This window comes from Tachypleus tridentatus, chromosome 12 (genome assembly GCF_004210375.1).
Source record: "Tachypleus tridentatus isolate NWPU-2018 chromosome 12, ASM421037v1, whole genome shotgun sequence".
Lineage (NCBI taxonomy): Eukaryota > Metazoa > Arthropoda > Merostomata > Xiphosura > Limulidae > Tachypleus > Tachypleus tridentatus.
The window spans coordinates 95,662,887-95,680,448 of NC_134836.1; the positions used below are offsets into that span (position 1 = coordinate 95,662,887).

Below are 17,562 nucleotides of genomic sequence, written 5' to 3' on the forward strand. Positions count from 1 at the left end.
TAATATCACATGAGGAATAGTTTGATCCAACCATAATTTTTTTTATGTGAAAGTAATAGTTATTTTGTTATTGAAAAAACTGGGATATGATTATATCATATGAAATACCTACATTATAAAGTGTAATATGTTTTTTTAAGGTAGTAGAAAAAAATGTGTATTTTCACAGGTTTTTGCTCAGTATCTACAATTTTGTGGTATTGGACTTCGAAATGCCCAGTTGTATGAATGCTCACAGCTGGAAAACAAAAGAAATCAGGTAGTAATATTATTTTAATAAATAAGTTAATAACAAATAATAAGCTCTTGAAGACCAAAATGAAGTAACATACACTGTAGAGTTTAGAAATGAAATTTTGAGTGAAATGTATTGGTATCCTTCTTAAATTTTAAAACACACAAAGAAAAATTTCTAAAATATTTTTATATATTTTCTGTGAATACATTTTAAATCTTTCAAAAATTCACAGTTCTTAGTAGTGGCATTTCTAGGATTTGTAATGGGGTTGTGGGGTAGCAAGTATTTAAGGGCAGAAGGGTAGTTAACTGAATGTTATTAAATATAAAATAAATAGTCTATTGGCCTTTAAAGAGTAGCTATTTATTCCGTTTAATCATAAAAATATCTAAAATTATCTCAGGTTTGCTTTCTGTGCACACCCACTAGGACTGAGTTGATTGGAGATATTTCTTTTGGTTCAAGTTGTATCAGGTCATCCCATAAATTTAATACAGAAAGTGCATCATCATTTCTGTCTTTGTAGAAGGCTTTAATGATTAAAATATGTAGTAGGATGTGTAAAAAATGTTCAGACAAATAAAAGAAACTAATCAAACTCCACTTTTTCAAATCATTAATCAAGTAAACTCTTATGAAGATGGATGTGTCTGAGGAGCACATTAAGCATATAATGCTTTATGAGTTAAAAAAAGGCAATAGTGCAGCAGAAACTACACAAAACATTCACGGTGTTTATGGTGCAGAGTCTCTTAATGAAAGAAAATGTTGAAGGTGGTTTCAGAAGTTCAGATCAGGTGACTGCAGCTTAAGTTCAGGTTCCTGTTGAGTTTCATAATGATTTGCTGCTGGCTGAACTTGATGAAGATTGTGCTCTAACAATTGAAGAACTAGCACAGAAACTTATTTCAACCTGTTCAACAATTCACCCTCATCTACAACAGTTTGGAAAAGTGTAAAACTTGGAAAATGGGTCTTCCATGATTTGATAGAAGCCAACTTTAGAGAAAGAGTGGACATTTGCACTTTTCTGAATGCTCATGAATGTAACTCACCTTTTTTGGACAGGTTAGTGACTGGAGATGAAAAATGGATATATTGTAAAGATGTTAAGTGTTGCAAACAGTGGTTCAGTGCAGGTAAACTGGCTAAATCACAGCCCAAAATGGACCTCCACCCAAGTAAAGTCTAGTTAATCATTTGGTTGGATATTGTTGGTGTGATCCACTTTGAGTTGCTGCTACTCAATGTAACGATTACATTAGACTTCTATTGTTAACAGTTAGAGTGCTTCAATGTTGCACTGAAAGAAAAGAGGCCTGCTTTGATCAGTTGTAAAGGTGTTGTGTTACACCAGGATAATGCACAGCTTCATACAGCAAGGATCACATCTGCAAAGATTGAAGAGCTAAACTGGGAAAACTTCCACATCCTCCTTATTCTCCAGACCTTGTATCATCTGATTACCATATATTCTGAAGTTTGAAGAATTATTTTGATGAAAAAGTTTGAAATACATGAAGATGTCAAAACTACCCTCTCTACATTCTTTTCCTTCAATCCCCAAGAATTTTATAGAAGTGGCATTCAGAAGCATATGAGTCGTTGGGAGGAAGTAATTAATAATAATGGAACATACATTAGTGATTAAATAACATTAAAAGCATTTGAAATCCTATCTCTTTTTCTGAACCTAAAATTGAATATTACTTAAGGAATGACTTGATATATTATGACTACCCTGCCTACCCAAGAAAAAATGAACATTTTCATATCAGTGAGAGTCACAATGTAGGGAGAATTTAGAAAGCAAAGAATGCTCAGAAAACTTTCCACAATCAAGAAATGGTTTTGTAAGATTGAAATCAGTTTTTATCTCAATATATATTTATATATACTTGTTTTGTAATTTAAAGCTAATTAAAAAACTTTATTGCACACCTGTATATGCCTTTTCTTGGTTCTTTCAGGTACTTTTAGATCTTGCTCGAGTGGTATTTGAAGAACAGAGCACAATTGAACATGTAGTTTACAGGATAATGACTCACACCCAATCTCTTCTTCAGTGTGAACGTTGTCAGGTACTACTTGTGGATGAAACTACAAAGGTTAGGAATAATAATCTGATTTGTGTTCTCTTGACATTTATGGCAACAAATTAATAAAACTATCAGAGAAAATAATTTCTTTCAATAGATTAACCTTATAATTTATAGATAAAAATGTATTTTGTCAATTCATGCACATTACTTTGTATTTCTAATTTACTATGATGTCTTTAAAGTGTGCTTAAATTAACTTGAATAATGAAATTGATTTTATACATAATCTAGAAAAACCACACAATTATTAAATTATACTTTCTTTTAAAGACTACAGTTTGTTTTCTGTGAGTGACGATATTATATTTAATATATTTGTATTATTTTGATTAATTCATGTTTAACATTTAATTTTTATATGGATAACCCCCCAATAAGTGCATCATTGTATCTCATACTAGGGAACATTTTCTAGAGTGTTTGATCTGGAAGCAAATGATCTGGAACATGAAGATTGTGGTTCTCGCACGAGGTAGGACAAAACGGATTTCACTAATTTGTCCCATCTTGGAAAGTTTCAAAATTATTTCAGCTTAAACTTGTTTGTTGTGATTATTAATAAATTTCTGATATTTTACTGTACTTCTTGTAACTACTATACATTATAGGTAGGTCTTATTAACTTTGTATATTAATATTTTTAGTCCTTTCGAGGGAAGATTTCCAATTAATGTAGGGATTACTGGTTTTGTTGCTACAACTGGAGAGGTAAGGAATACTTTTGAATAAATCCTGTTTTACAAGTAAGAATTTGACTTTTTCTTTTAAATATTAAGGAACATTGACATAAATAGAATATTTAATAGAGAGTAAGATTGAAATTGGTACATTTTAATTTAAATATTAAATTAAGTTTTAAATGAAAAATATATTGATTTGATTAATGATTGATAGTAAAACAGTACATTATTCTTGTTTTTTAATAGACATTGTGATGTTTAACATGAAGATAATTTCTTAAAAAAGAATCTATATTTCAATACATTAGATTTATTTACTAAAGTATAATATATAGATAAGTCTATCATATGAGTCTACACTGAAAAACAAAGGACAGGGATTTTTTAATAGGTCTGTTTCAATATTCAAATAAAGATGCATGTCTTGAACATTGATAAGTTAACTCCCAAATAATTATAGCAGACCTTTTTGTGGTGATTATTAATTCCAATTCTTACCCATTTTAGAAAGTACCTACTAATGGTACTGTGATATTTTCCAAAGAATGTTTGAAGAGTACTATTTTTTAAGAAAATTCTCTAATATTAATCTCAATGAAGTGTGCAACATATTTTGTAAGTAAAATTTTGTTCTTAGGTAGTGAACAATATTTATTTTTTTTCACATTTGTTAGTACATGTGATGGAAGAACAGACTGTAAACTATGCAGAAATGTTTGATATATTAGAAATGCTAACTGTTTAAAATGTTTGTGTCAGATTTTTGTTATTAGTACTTGTGCATGTAACTAAAACTCAAGAGATAATGTTTTATTATTTGATAAAATACTTTATTGTACATTATAAATGATTCTCAAACCATCTAATTAAAGTGTCTGCTTACATTAATAATTTTTTTCAACATTCTGGTCAGATATTTTAAAGTTTTGCTTATCACAGAAAATTTTGTCACATTCCAAATTTCCATAAACTTAGTTTTACTTATTCATACAATGTATAATTTGTCTGTTTGAAACTTAAAGCTGAATCAAATTTTAGTTTTTACTACTTTTCTTTTTTAATATAATAACTAATTATTCCCAGGTGCTGAACCTTTCTGATGCTTACAAAGATGAGAGATTTGATGCTTCTGTGAGTACTGTAATATTCTGATGTACTTAACCTTTAAGTTGTAGACATATTTAAGTATACAATGTATATTCTCACCACAAATTCAAGTCCTTTTTGAAGAGGTTATTCTAAATTTTATACTTATTAATTGATATTTTGATTGGTTTTTTCATTTATAAAGTAATTATACTTATATTTTGTTTTTATCCTGAATTTATCAGCAAAACCTATGTCATTAAATCAAAATTTTTTTATTTTTGTTCCTTAATCAAATCGTACTACTAAGATTGGAAAAATGGGCTTTTATGAATATTTTGCCTTTATATTCCATCTATCCAGTGGAAAACATTGTGTATGTTTAAACAAAAAAAAGAATGCTATTAAATGACTAAGTATAATATCTGAACTTCTGATGCACTTTGGTAATAGTAAAAAAAATTAAAGCTATTTAAATTTTTTGTTAACAAAAAATATTCAATGATTAGGGTTCAATTTGGGCATGTAGCTGATAATTATTGTGAGAAGTATATGAAACATAAGTTTTATAATATTAAAAAATAAATATATTTTTCAAATTACTAAGATAGTAGGTGGGAGTGTATGGTTATGTTATTAATTGCCAAAGTACACGCATAATGCATTTGATCTAAACTTAATTTGGACTGGAGATTTTCCAAACTGCTTGATACTTGCGTTTTAAAGCATAAGGTTTGCCGATCCATCCATCTTGATGCTCCAGGTTGATGAGGGCAGCTCATTCCGACATTGTAGTATCCTATGCATGCCCATCTGGAATGCCAATCGGAAGATCATTGGTGTGAGCCAGCTGATCAATAAACTTAATGGAACACCTTTCAATAAAAATGATGAAAATCTATTTGAGGTGAGAATGTGTTTTTGTAATTCAAAATGACAAACTTCAAGGGAGCAAAACCTGATCATTCACGTGAAAAATAATATTTAAAAAAAAGTGTAACAGAAAATACTCCCTGTGAAAAAATAGTTGGAAAGTTAATATTATTTGATAAATATCAGTACATAGTTTGTCAATTGATGTTACTTGTACTTGTGATTAATATTCCAATTTAAAAAATTCTTAATTTGAAGTTAACAATTTTTTAATATAAATCTAAATCTTTTTGATTTAGTTGATTAATTTATTTACATACTGATGTTAGTTGTGGTTGTTAAGATCTACAAAATTTTTAATTGTTTTTAGTAAAACTTCGAATTATTTAATTTATTAGGAAAATGTTACTGACAAAATACTTTTATATTGGTATTAAAGTATTACAGTTGCATATTTATATTTGCTGAAAATACATATTTGATCACTTATCACTGTATTAGAATTATTTCATATTTATTTTTTAGTAATAAAGTGTGTAACTTTATTCCATAATACAACAAAAAACGTTTTTTTGTTATGCAGTATTAGCTTTTATTGTAATTACAAGTCTTGTGCTCAAAAGAAATCAGAATAGTTGTGTATTAAGCCATAAGAATGTAGTTTGTAATTAAAATAATATTCAAATGTATATGCTAGAAAATGTTTTTGTTAAATCATCCACTTGTTGTTCTTAGGCATTTGCTATTTTCTGTGGCATGGGTATTCACAATACACAAATGTATGAGAAAGCTGTAAAAGCTATGGCCAAGCAAAGAGTAACCCTGGAAGTCCTCTCTTACCATGCTACTTCTCCCTTAGAAGAAGCAGGAAAACTCAGTGTGAGAGATGTCTTTTTTTTTTTTTTAATAAGATCTTACCATATTTCCTTATGAATTCCATATAAAGACATTTCCTCTTTGATTTCAGTTATATCATAAAATACCAGTCTTTCATTAATTCTGCATTCTAATTCTTTAAATTAGTGAAATAAGTTAAGATTAGATTTGTAAAGATGAGCTAGAAATGTTCTGAAGTAAAAGCAGAGAGATGTTTATTCAGGATATGATTTCGTTTCTGTGTGAATAAATAATTTCATTTTATATTTGGTAATATATTATTCTATGGAGTCTGCTGATTAAGGTACTTGATTCACAATCTTATGGTTGTGGGTTTGAATTCTATTATCAAATATGTTTGCCTTTTCAGTGGTAGGAGTGATTATAATGCAATAGTCAGTCCCACTATTCATTGATAAAGCAGTTGTTGCTGAGTACCTACCTTCCCACTACTCTGTCACTGTTAAATTAGGGATAACTAGTGCAAGTAACCCTTATATTGCTTTGCATGAAATTTTAAACAAAGTCCAATGCTACATTGGATGTAAGTATATGTGTGTTTACATGCACACACACATTTAAAAACCATGTATATATATATATATATAGTGAAGTAGAAAGTATGATTAATTATCTTATACTCTTGAACAATTTTTGAAAATATTACTTTAAAAAGTTTCCTTTGCTATATTTGCAATTAATTGGAAGATTATTATTTAACGTAAAACACACTTTTCGTTACTTTCTCTCCTTTTTTCTTTCTTGAAGGCACTCGACTTGTAATCAGATAGTCGTGGATTTGAATCCTCATCACACCACACATGCTTGCCCTTTCAGCCGTGGGGGTGTTATAATGTGTGGTCAATCTCACTATTTGTTGGTAAAAGAGTAGCCCAAGAGTTAGCAGTGGGTGGTGATGACTAGTTGCCTTCCCTCTAGTCTTACACTGGTAAATTAGGGATGGCTAGCGCAGATAGCCCTTGAGTAGCTTTGCATGAAATTCAAAACAAACCAAACCAATCTTTCTTGAAGTACAACTCTGTATTAAACTGGCCTGTAAAAAGAATATTTATTTTAAAACCATTTGTTATTTGCTTTCATTTGAAGTTACTGAAATTCTTTAAAAAAATAATTAAAAGTAAATAATTGGAATTTTATTATTACCCAAGTTTTAGTTACTTTTAAATTTAGAACTTAAATCAGTGATATAAATAATTTTTTTCTTTTTCTGTTTGTGAAATTCAATGAATATAATATTTTTCTTCTACAGACCATTTTAATCCCTTCTACTCAAGCATATAGATTGCATGAACTCAAATTTAATGATTTTAGTCTTGAAGAGGAAGATATGTGTAAAGCTTGTATTCGGATGTTCCTTGATTTAGACTTGATAGAGCGCTTCCACATTGAATATAAGGTATTTAATACAAATGTCGTTTTATTTCGTTACTTGTTTTCTATTGAATGAGAATTTGAATGTCATTCTTAAATTTATTTTTTATGACATACTAGGTTTGCTTAGTAATAAAGCTATTTATAAATCTTTAATTATTTACTTCATACATTTAAGGTTAAACGTTTTGTTAATTGTGATTATAGATAAGTTATCTCTACAAGCTTGATTTTTACATTTTCATTAGAATTTAAATAAAAGCCATATCAAGTAATTACTTCTGAGACTGTTTTGCTCATATCTTTTTGAAAATTAATGAATTATGTTTAAAAATGTATTTATTTGTCATATTTAACTCATACAGCTAATTATTTCTTACTTTCTGCTATTTTGTTGGTTTTTAATTTTGGTAAACAATTATTAAATTTACAAAAAATAATAAAATCTATTTAAATATTAAGGTAAAAATAAGTTTTTTAAAAAAATTTCTCAGTGAGTTTGTAGTTTTTTAAAGTTCTAGAGATTTGAAGTCAAATATCTTTAAAAATGCATGCTATTAAATAAATAATTAGCTTGATGGTACTTGCTAAATACCAATCAGTTTTTGTATAATCAGTTTCAGGGTAGTCTTTGTTGTGTAAATATTTAATATTTGAATATTTTATCACTTCTTAAATTAAGAGGTATCTTCAAGAAAAGTTTAAATAAACAGTAGATTTTGATGTGTTTCATTTGTTATTGATACATGCTATATGATTATTTTTCAATTGTACTGTATTCCATGAATTTTAGGTCTTGTGCAGATGGTTGCTGAGTGTAAAAAAAAATTACAGACAAGTAACATACCATAACTGGAGACATGCCTTCAATGTTGTACAAGTAATGTTTGCAATCCTAACGGTAAGCCTGTAAAGCAGTAAAAAAAAAAATTATATTGTAATTAGGGGTGTCATTTTGGAGAAAGGGGGCAAACGTAGCAGTTTTCCCTTTCAAGCTTGGAAAGTCCAAATTGGTAGTTTCTGTGAGAAATTTCAAGTGGCTATATTAACACATATACACAAATTTTACCTTAACACAGGGCCTCCAGCTGAGTTGGAGAATAACATCAAATAAGTCTTTTTTGCCCTGTCTCCCATGTTTTTTTGTGAGATGACACTCTTTAGTGTGTAATGCTGATTAGCATATGTATATGAACTTACAAAAACTCCAGATGCTGAACAGATAAAATAATCTAAATGTTATTCAAACCAATATTTTTTCAAGAATGGATGTGCTCTTGACAGTCTTTTTATCGATATTATGAGTGTGGAAGTGCTAGATAAAATTTGTAACTTTGTTTTTTAATTTCAAACCAATTTTTACCATCACATGAAATGTTTTATCTGATATAAAAAGCACTTCATAGATTTATTTTAATATTTCAAAATTTAAGGAAAATTATATTTAAAACAACAGCAACATAACTTCAATTTTGCTGGCAGGATATGCTTAGCACAGTATTTTTCATTTAAAGTCAATGAGCTAGCTTGAATGTTTTCATATGAAGCCAATGGTACATTATAAATGTAATTTTAACAGTAGATAGATGCTGATTTCCACCTAAATACTGGAATACATCAAAGTTATCTGACAAATAATGTGATTAAAAGTAGAGAAAATATTTTGTTTGTGTGTTTCCTCTGATAGTTTCCTAATGACTGTTCCACTAAAAGTATTTAGAATTTAAACACAAATGGTAACGCTGATTGTTTGTCTAACTGAATTTAAAAACTTACTGTTACCTAATTAAGCTTAACCATTTTTTGGAAATTATAAAAAAATGCATAATTTAATGGTAACCTGAACAAGAGCATGTGTTATAAAAACTAAGCACTATCAGAAGGTCTAGATTAATTGATATGCAAAACTAAGTAGTTGGTGGAAACAATGAGTGAGTTAATACAGTTTGTGGTTTTACTGGTTGTACTTTGGAGTTCCTCAGTCAAACAAATATATATAGACTGTTGAAAAGGATATTTTTTTGGTTTTATATTGTAATCAGCTTTGAAGTAGTTTCAGTTAAGCTTAAAGTTGAAAAGTGCCTCCACAGTGGTGCTTCTTGAATTAAGTAATATTTATTTGTTTACTCAGCATTTTGTTACTCCTTCAGGGTTAGGTGAAATATTGGCAGATTTATGGTGGTACATACTGAACATTCTGTGATGTAAGTTGAAATAGTATTAGCTACATAGTTTTACTCCCTCAGGATTGGATGAAGTAATAACACTTTATAGTGGTAAATACTCAGCCCTCTGTAGTATGGGATGAAGTTATATGAGGTGTAAAGTTTTTTTTCCAGAAGTGTAGGATGTGATGAAATAATAGCAGATATATAGAAGTACGTATTCACTGTTTTTGAATAGTGTGAAGATTAATCATTGATTCATAGAGTTTACAGTGTTTTACTCTGTAGGATAAGGTAATGTAATAGTGGGTGCATCATTCAGTACTGTGTAGGATAAAAATAACAAAGTGTTGCCCCATATGAACCCACACGACGATCACTGATGTTTAAATGGAATTTAATGTGATGAACTACATTCATACCATCCACACTGTGAAACTGTAATAATCAAGAATTAACAAGCTCACATAAACAAACACACACACACACATTTGAATTACAGGCCCATAGAAGACAATTGTACACAAAAGCCATATTGTTGCTGATACGAGCACAAAATTACAGCTTAGTATACATATCAGTTCAACATAGGATCGTAACAAGATAGAAACAATGAATTAAAACCTATACTAAATATCTTATACATTCCGACTCTTACATTATCAAATAAAGACAATTTTTGAAAATTTCCAAAAGATAAACAAATCAATATCTCGTTCGACCAGCAGGTACATGGGAAGTCCACAATTCAAATTTCAAAGCCTCCGGTGCTTATTGTAAGAAATCCCACGTGATTGTGATCAGGCTTATAATAATCAAATTAGTGGCAGGTATTTCGATTTAACACTTTGCATCCCAAGAAGAGGGGCAAAGCGTGTTATAGCGTTGATGGTCTGTACACGATAAGCGACTGTAACCGGGTTAGTAGACGTACTCCAGACAGCTATGTCATCGGTGTATTGTGAGGCATGAGTGTGAGTTACGGCAGGGAAAGGAATGCCATTTACAAAGCGAATGTAGAGCAAAGGGCTGAGCACGGAGCCTTGGAGAACTCCCACTAATAAGGGGAACGAGTGAGAGAGTTCATTATTAACTTTAACTCTGGCGAAACGGTTATTTAAAAAGCTAGCTATCCAACGGATAAAGGTATACGGAATGTTCATGGAGAATAGCTTATAGAGAAGAGCGTTATGTCACACCAAATCGAAAGCTCGCCTGACATCAAAGAATATACCCACGGCTACCTCGTTCCGGTTAAAAGCTTGAAATAGAGATTCAGTAAGTCTAACGAGGTGGTCAGCAGTTTGACGTTTTTACCGGGAGGCGTTCTGAATAATTGATAGGTTTGTTTGTTTGTTTTGGAATTTCGCGCAAAGCTAAACGAGGGCTTAATCTGAGGGTCGCGGGTTCGCATACCCGTCGCGCCAAACATGCTCGCCCTTTCAGACGTGGCAGCGTTATATTGTGACGGTCAATCCCACTATTCGCTGGTAAAAGAGTAGCCCAAGAGGTGGCGGTGGGTGGTGATGACTAGCTGCCTTCCCTCAAGTCTTGCACTGCTAAATTAGGGACGGCTAGCACAGATAGCCCTCCAGTAGCTTTGTGCGAAATTCAAAACAAAACAAACAAACAAAATAGTTCGTGATGTTGGGACGGACATGAAATTATTTATTTTTTTGAGGAGGTGAGTGCTGTCAAAAGTGGGAAGGTTTGGTATAGTGAAGGATTTCTGGAGGACTTCGGCGAAATTTGTGCATTTATCTTTATCAATAGAGGCCGTTTGGTTGTTGTATACCAAATTATGAGAGATAAGGTTTAGTGATGTTTTACAAACAAATTTGAATTTGTTCCAGAATTCTTTAGGGTTGTTGCGGGAATTGTCTATTGAGGCGCAGAAGTTTTATTTGTTGTCCTTTTATTAGTAGTTTAATGGTATTATTTGATTGGTTTAAAGATGTTGGTTGCGTGTAAAGATAATATGACTATGGATTTTAGGGTTTAAAATCCAATGGTGTAACGAGAGAGTGCGGGCCTGAGTGGTAGTGACAGAATGGAAAACATCAGTCATATAGTTGGTAAATTTAAGCACAAAATCGTCTAGGACTTGGGGACCAGAAATTAAGGGAGGAACGTAGAAGGGAGTGTTAGATAGAATAGAGTTGACAGCATCCCGGTTGGTATTAGAAAAGTTAAGGGTAAGGGATGTGGGAGGGGAAAAGTGAGTAGAATTGTTAAAAAGATGTAATGAAACAGGAAGGTGATCATTACTAATGTGATCGTTAACTTGAAAATCAGAAGTATGAGACAGAAGGTTAGGAGTAACTATAACCAGATCAAGGAAGTCCTGGGAACCGTTGACATATGTATGTGTTGGATGATCGCTATTGATACATGTTAAATTGTTCGAACATAGAAAATTACGAATAATAAGTTCATTGCGATTTTTGTGCGGCAAGAGAATTATTTATGCTTGGAATTTAAATCGCCTACAATTATGGAGTGTTTTTTGAGAGAAAGGGCGTATTGTAAAAAATAGAGTCGGGAGGCTTAGTGGGGATGACATAAATTAAGACTAGAGTGAAGGGGGAAGTTAAAGGGAGTTAATTCAGTTAAAATGATTTCGTTAAGGGGCTGAATGGGAGACTTTAAAATTTTAATATTTAAGTTAGGTTTAAAAAGAAGGGCGATACCTCTAGTGGGGACAGAATGGGGGACAGAGAAAATTTTATAACCAGCGAGGGTGAAAGAATGATGGCTACATGATGGGTTTCATAAATGGAGGTGATACCGGCGTATTACAGAGGTCAAAAAGTTCATATTTCTTAAAATAAAGGTCACCTTGGATATTTATATGTAGAAAAGAAACCATAATACTTACCTGGGGTTGGCCTTGGTCCTTCTTGTTTCAATCCAGTGATGTATGGCGTATGGATCCAGGATTTTGTTATCTAGGAAGAACTTGAAAGATTGGGTTATACAGGAAAATAGTTGGTAGGACGACTCGAATAGTTTTTTGAGCACCATAGTAGCAACATCAGCTACAAAAGTTGCCAGCGTCGTCGAGACATCTGGGATTCCTTGGAGTAGTCTCCGAGGTTTGTTGTGCACCAGTCCTGTTGAAATGTGGGCTCTGTGATTTCAGGGCTGCTGCATAGTCGACATGCTGCGCCTGGTCGGGCTTGGTATTGGTCGCAGGAAGGCTGGGGAAATCACTAGAAGAACCAGCCGAGGGTGCTGGTTTACCGAGCTTCAAGTTATTCAGTTCTTACACTTGTTGATATTTGGGGCAGCCATGGTAGGATGCAGCATGATTACTATAACAGTTGCTGCAAGTGGTTTCCAGATGGGGATTCTGACAGTTACTTACGTGATGAAGACCTTCACAACAAACACACCGGTGAGAAGCTTTATAAACGATACGAGTGTGACCAAAACGTTGACAGTTGTAACACTGGAGGACAGCATTCACTGATGAGATTTTAACTGTCTCGACAGGGTATTCAGCAAACCAAAGAGTTATGCCGTTGGAAACTTGATCCTCGAGGGCAAGTTTCACAAGATGGGTAGGACGGCCGGTGTTGAAAGATTTACTCCTTTCTATGCTGGGTGTGTTAATACAGATGTCAACAAGTTCAAGTTTTACTTCGTCTATGGTAGTGTCTAGAAGGATGCCACGTACAGCCACATAAAACTTATTTTGAGGGACACCAGGAACGTGCGGGGAGATTTTGAATCCTTTGAATTGGGATCCGGGCCATGGAGATAATAATTTGGCGTAGTGTCTCGGATGAGAACATTTTATGACTACATCCCCCTTCGGGAGACTTCTTATTTCTGTGAATTGAATGTCTAGAAAGGTTTTTAAGATCTCTTGAGCGATGTCGGGCTGGCGGAAAGAAGCTAGAACACCTTCAATGATGATAGCAGGGGGAGTTTTAGAATTGGCAGACCTGATTGGGGACTTGTTTGTTGGCGACTGGACGGATTGAAGAGTAGGTGAAGACTCACAGACTTCTGGTGGTATAGTCTTGCTAGGAGTGGAGAGAGCTATTTATGAATGTGTCAGTGCTCATGTCATCCAGCATTTCCACATGGACAACACGTGATGCCATGCAATTAAAGATCAGACCGTACTTCTTTAATTCTTTACGACCTTCCTTCATAATAAATGGGGCGAGAAACTCCAGTGGGTCACATACAGAGACTACTGTAGAGAGGATGCCTCGTTGTATCAAGGGTCGATCCATGAGGCTCACTCAGAATTGAAGCAGATCAGACTCTACACACCACTGTATGCCCAACACTCTCTCCAATGGGATCCCCTCCTCTGGCAGATCAAGGTTTTTTGTTTTTGGTGCCCTGTCTATAGGGGAAATTGAGTATAGAACTTCTTGTTTGCTTGATAAGAACTTGTGCAGATGAATGCTTCCCTTTGCACAGATTTTTTGGGTCTTCTTTATGAGATGGATGGCTTTGCTGACAGTTTTTACACTCTTTAAGCCATTGCCCTTATAAAAGCCTTCTTGAATGAAGCAAGTGGCTTGGGGGCTTTCTACCATGTTGTCATATGCCAGTTGCTTGAGACAGCACAGGAAGGTGACGACACTGCTCCAAAGAGGTACATTGTCATTTGGTAGTCCACCACATCCCTGGACGAGTGTTCAATCCACGGGAACCTAAAAACCTCTGTCTTCTTTCTGGATCGAGAACTGGTGTAATATTTTTTCAGTGTCACAGGTCAAGGCTATGGTTTCTTCACGGAATTGATAGAGCATTCCAACCAAGCTGTTCATCACATTTGGGCCCTTGAGCAGATGGCTGTTCAGCAAGTGTTCTCGAAACTTCGCTGCACAGTCGAAGATGACTCGAATCTTACTTGGCTTTTTTTGGTGATACACTCCATGATGGGGAATGTACCAAGTCACTTTATCAGGAATTTCTGGGTCTGGAACACTCGGCATTCCCGATGTGGATCATGTTGTTTGTAATGAAGCTTAATCTGAGAGGTACCTCGAGTCCTTTGAAAACCTTCTCTGAAGATGGTTCAGGCAATTAAGGGCCATTGCTCTGTTGTTCAGAAGTTTAGGCCTCTCCTTGAAGGGTAATGACATTTCATAATACCCTTCTTCATTTTGATGGATGGACTGACCTATGATCTTCTTGAATGTCAAGTCATCCTGTGAGAATAGTTGATATCTTTCTGTATGGACATCATTGAAATCTGACTCGAAGGTACTGTTGATTTCTAGAGGGGTGCACATTTCTTCCTGTATGGACTTCATATTTGGTGTTCCCTCCATGTGCCACTTGGAATACCTCTGGGATTTTTCTTACAAGTATTGTGTGAGAAACTCCTGTCATGTCTCCTGAGTTCTCTTCCAGGTCTATGTGCCCCACAATGCTCCATTCCAATTTAGTCTCTATGGCAGATGGCTGGTTGCCCTCACCAGTAACAAGCTCTTTGGGGCCAAAGCTTGTGGGCAGTTGTACCCAATCAGAAGGCCAACCTCACAGTCTTGCTGCAGTGCAATTTTATGCACTATTCCACGAAAATGGGGCCAAGATCTAGCTGTTTTATGGGTTGGAATATGTGACACATTGACAGGGATGTAGTTCCTAGAGTAGGCAGTTAGGCAGTTGGCAAAGACATCCCTTGTGGAAGTGTGCAAACTGCGTACTGTCAGGTTCTGGATTCGGAGACAGTTGACCCTTTGGTTCTTAGACATCATTGTTGTGAGCCTCAAAGTTGTTGATTCTGCTTGAGCTCCAAGTCTGTTTGGTGTCTCTCTCAAAATGAAAGTGGTATTGGGCTGAGTGTCCAGGAGTGCTTAAACAAGATGTTCCTTGGTTGGGTTATGTGTACTAGCGACAAAGACAGGCATAATTATTATGTGAGTTGTAGGTTCATTCCTGGACATCAAAACTTTACAGCACAATGCACTCTGAGTTCTATCCCTAACATGGCTTCTGTCAGTGTCTTGTGTGTCTCCAACCGAGGTGTCCCTTGTCTCAGTGGATGTTGTCTCTTGTGGTGAAGACTTGTTGGGTGTTTCTTGTTGCATTTTTGGCAAATGCGCTCCTGGGGACATTTTTGTGCTAAGTGTTCCATCGTGAGGCATCTATAGCATAGGCCATCTTTTTAATGTAGTCCCCTTCTTTGGACAGGGCTGTGTTGGAGAAGGCTCTGCATTGTGTCATAAAGTGGTCTTTACTGCCACAGTAGAGGCAGGTTTTAATTCTGCATTGTCTTTTTGGGTGTGTCAGTTGTTGATGCAAAAACCTTGGCAGACATAGTTTGTTTCCCTCTTTGGTTTTATGACTGATCTCCATTGGCCCTCAAAGATCCCAGTGAGACCATCTCTGCTTTACTCGTCATGAATTTTGCAAACTGGTGAAATGATGGGTATTCACGATCGGGTTTTTTTGTATACACAACCCCTGGCCATCTTGTCAAGACCCAATCTGGTAGTTTTATAAGTAGCTTCTATTTTTCTCTGCTGTCATTCAGGATGTTCAGACCTTTCACTTCAGCCATGGCTGATTTGCACTGATTCAAGAAATCTGAGAACTTCCTAAGACCTTCTCCATATCTTCCTGTGATATTGTGCCATTTGTCTAACTTGTTCCTGAATGCCTCAGTTAGAGCAACTGGATTGCTATATTGATTTTTCAGGACTGCCTTAGCTCACTGGAAGGCATTCTCTGAGCTGAGCATGAGATAACCAATGATTGCATGCCTCGCTGCTCTGCTGACATATCTTTTGAGGTAATATTTTTTCTCTGCATTGCTCACCTTCTTTGTTTCGATGAGGGACTTGAATGCCATCTTCCAGTCATGATAGGTTAGTGGGTCACCTGTCAATAGAGAGTTCAGGAGATAGAAGGTGACTGAGGCTGACTGTTGTGGCCAATGCTTCAGCTAGTTTCATGGTGTCCATCTGTTCTAGGCAGGATTGTGAGGTGTGTGTAGACACAGTTGTTGGTGTTCTCTCATTGTTATTCTGTTCCATATTTTGGATTGCTGAATCAATAGGGATGACACGTGCAGCTATTTTTGACACAGTGTCTGTAGGAGAAATGCTGATGGCTGTCTGTGTTGTGAACAATTTGGAATTACTCTCAGATGCTTTCAGTTCTTCCACATATACCTGATATCTGGCATCCTCTCCATGGGCAGTAATTTTTGGATCCTTTGTTGTTCCAATTTTTTTTCTTTTCATTTGGGGTTTTGCTTCAGCTCTTCTCTTTGTTTCCTTGAGCTCCAGTGCTTTCATTTCAACTTCTTCCCTCATTTTGTTCTCTCTTGCGTCCAGCTTGGCTCTGTGGGCAGCCTCATTGGCTGCTGGCTCCATCATTTCCATGGTGATTGAGGTTCTTGTCGAGCTCCTTGATGATGTAGATGAAACTGATTTCCAACAGCGAAGAGATTTTTGAGCTTGACATTATGGGAGGGGAGTTTCATCAGGATTATCCCATGTAGGAGATCTCTATCAGCTTGTAATTGGTCAATGCTTCTTCTAAGATTGGGAACTGGGTTATCAGTCAATTTTCTAACATCGTCATAAACATTTTCCAACTTTGAAAACTTTGTTTCCAGTTCAGTTTTCATCTGTTGCCTGGTAATTATTTTACACACACCTTCTAGCTTACTTGTGGTGTAGCTTCCAAAACTTCTTTGAGTGTTCTCATTGTCAGGGTTGGGTTGCATTCTCACTTGTGAATGCTTGAGACCTCTGGCTCAAGTGTTGTGATGTCTTTTTACACACTTTCAACAGTCTTTGCTTGATTTTCTCTGACTTGTTCTGTCTCCTCCACCACATCCACTGTGGGCTTTACATGATATTGTCTTGGTTCTTGTACATCTATCACTCAAGTAGGATTTGCATCATTCAACATGATGAGCACATTTCTGCAGTTCCTATTTTTCTGTATCTGAAGAGTGTCTCAATTACAACAAGTCATGACGAATTCTAAAGGTGTCTATGTTTCACTATTGCCCCACATGAACCCACACGACGATCACTGATGTTTAAATGGAATTTAATGTGATGAACTACATTCATACCATCCACACTGTGAAACTGTAACAGTCAAGAATTAACAAGCTCACATAAGCAAACACACATACATATTTGAATTACAGGCCCATA

The 17,562-nt window shown here is 34.7% G+C and overlaps 1 protein-coding gene across 4 annotated transcripts in view; it reads left to right on the forward strand.

The window, feature by feature from the left end:
- The window catches only part of LOC143234068 (dual 3',5'-cyclic-AMP and -GMP phosphodiesterase 11-like), a 102,496-nt gene that overhangs the window by 63,948 nt on the left and 20,986 nt on the right, over positions 1–17,562 (forward strand). For 3 of the 4 annotated variants that reach the window (XR_013018505.1, XM_076471111.1, XM_076471113.1), the window contains 9 exons: positions 170–259; positions 2,209–2,346; positions 2,742–2,812; positions 2,985–3,048; positions 4,104–4,151; positions 4,870–5,013; positions 5,715–5,858; positions 7,126–7,272; positions 8,041–8,148. Coding sequence is in view for 3 of the 4 variants with exons in the window: in XM_076471111.1 (XP_076327226.1) it covers positions 170–259; positions 2,209–2,346; positions 2,742–2,812; positions 2,985–3,048; positions 4,104–4,151; positions 4,870–5,013; positions 5,715–5,858; positions 7,126–7,272; positions 8,041–8,148 (954 nt within the window). In the remaining variant the exon portion in view is untranslated. The remainder of the gene's footprint in view (positions 1–169; positions 260–2,208; positions 2,347–2,741; positions 2,813–2,984; positions 3,049–4,103; positions 4,152–4,869; positions 5,014–5,714; positions 5,859–7,125; positions 7,273–8,040; positions 8,149–17,562) is intronic. The other variant, XM_076471112.1, reaches the window with a different exon arrangement.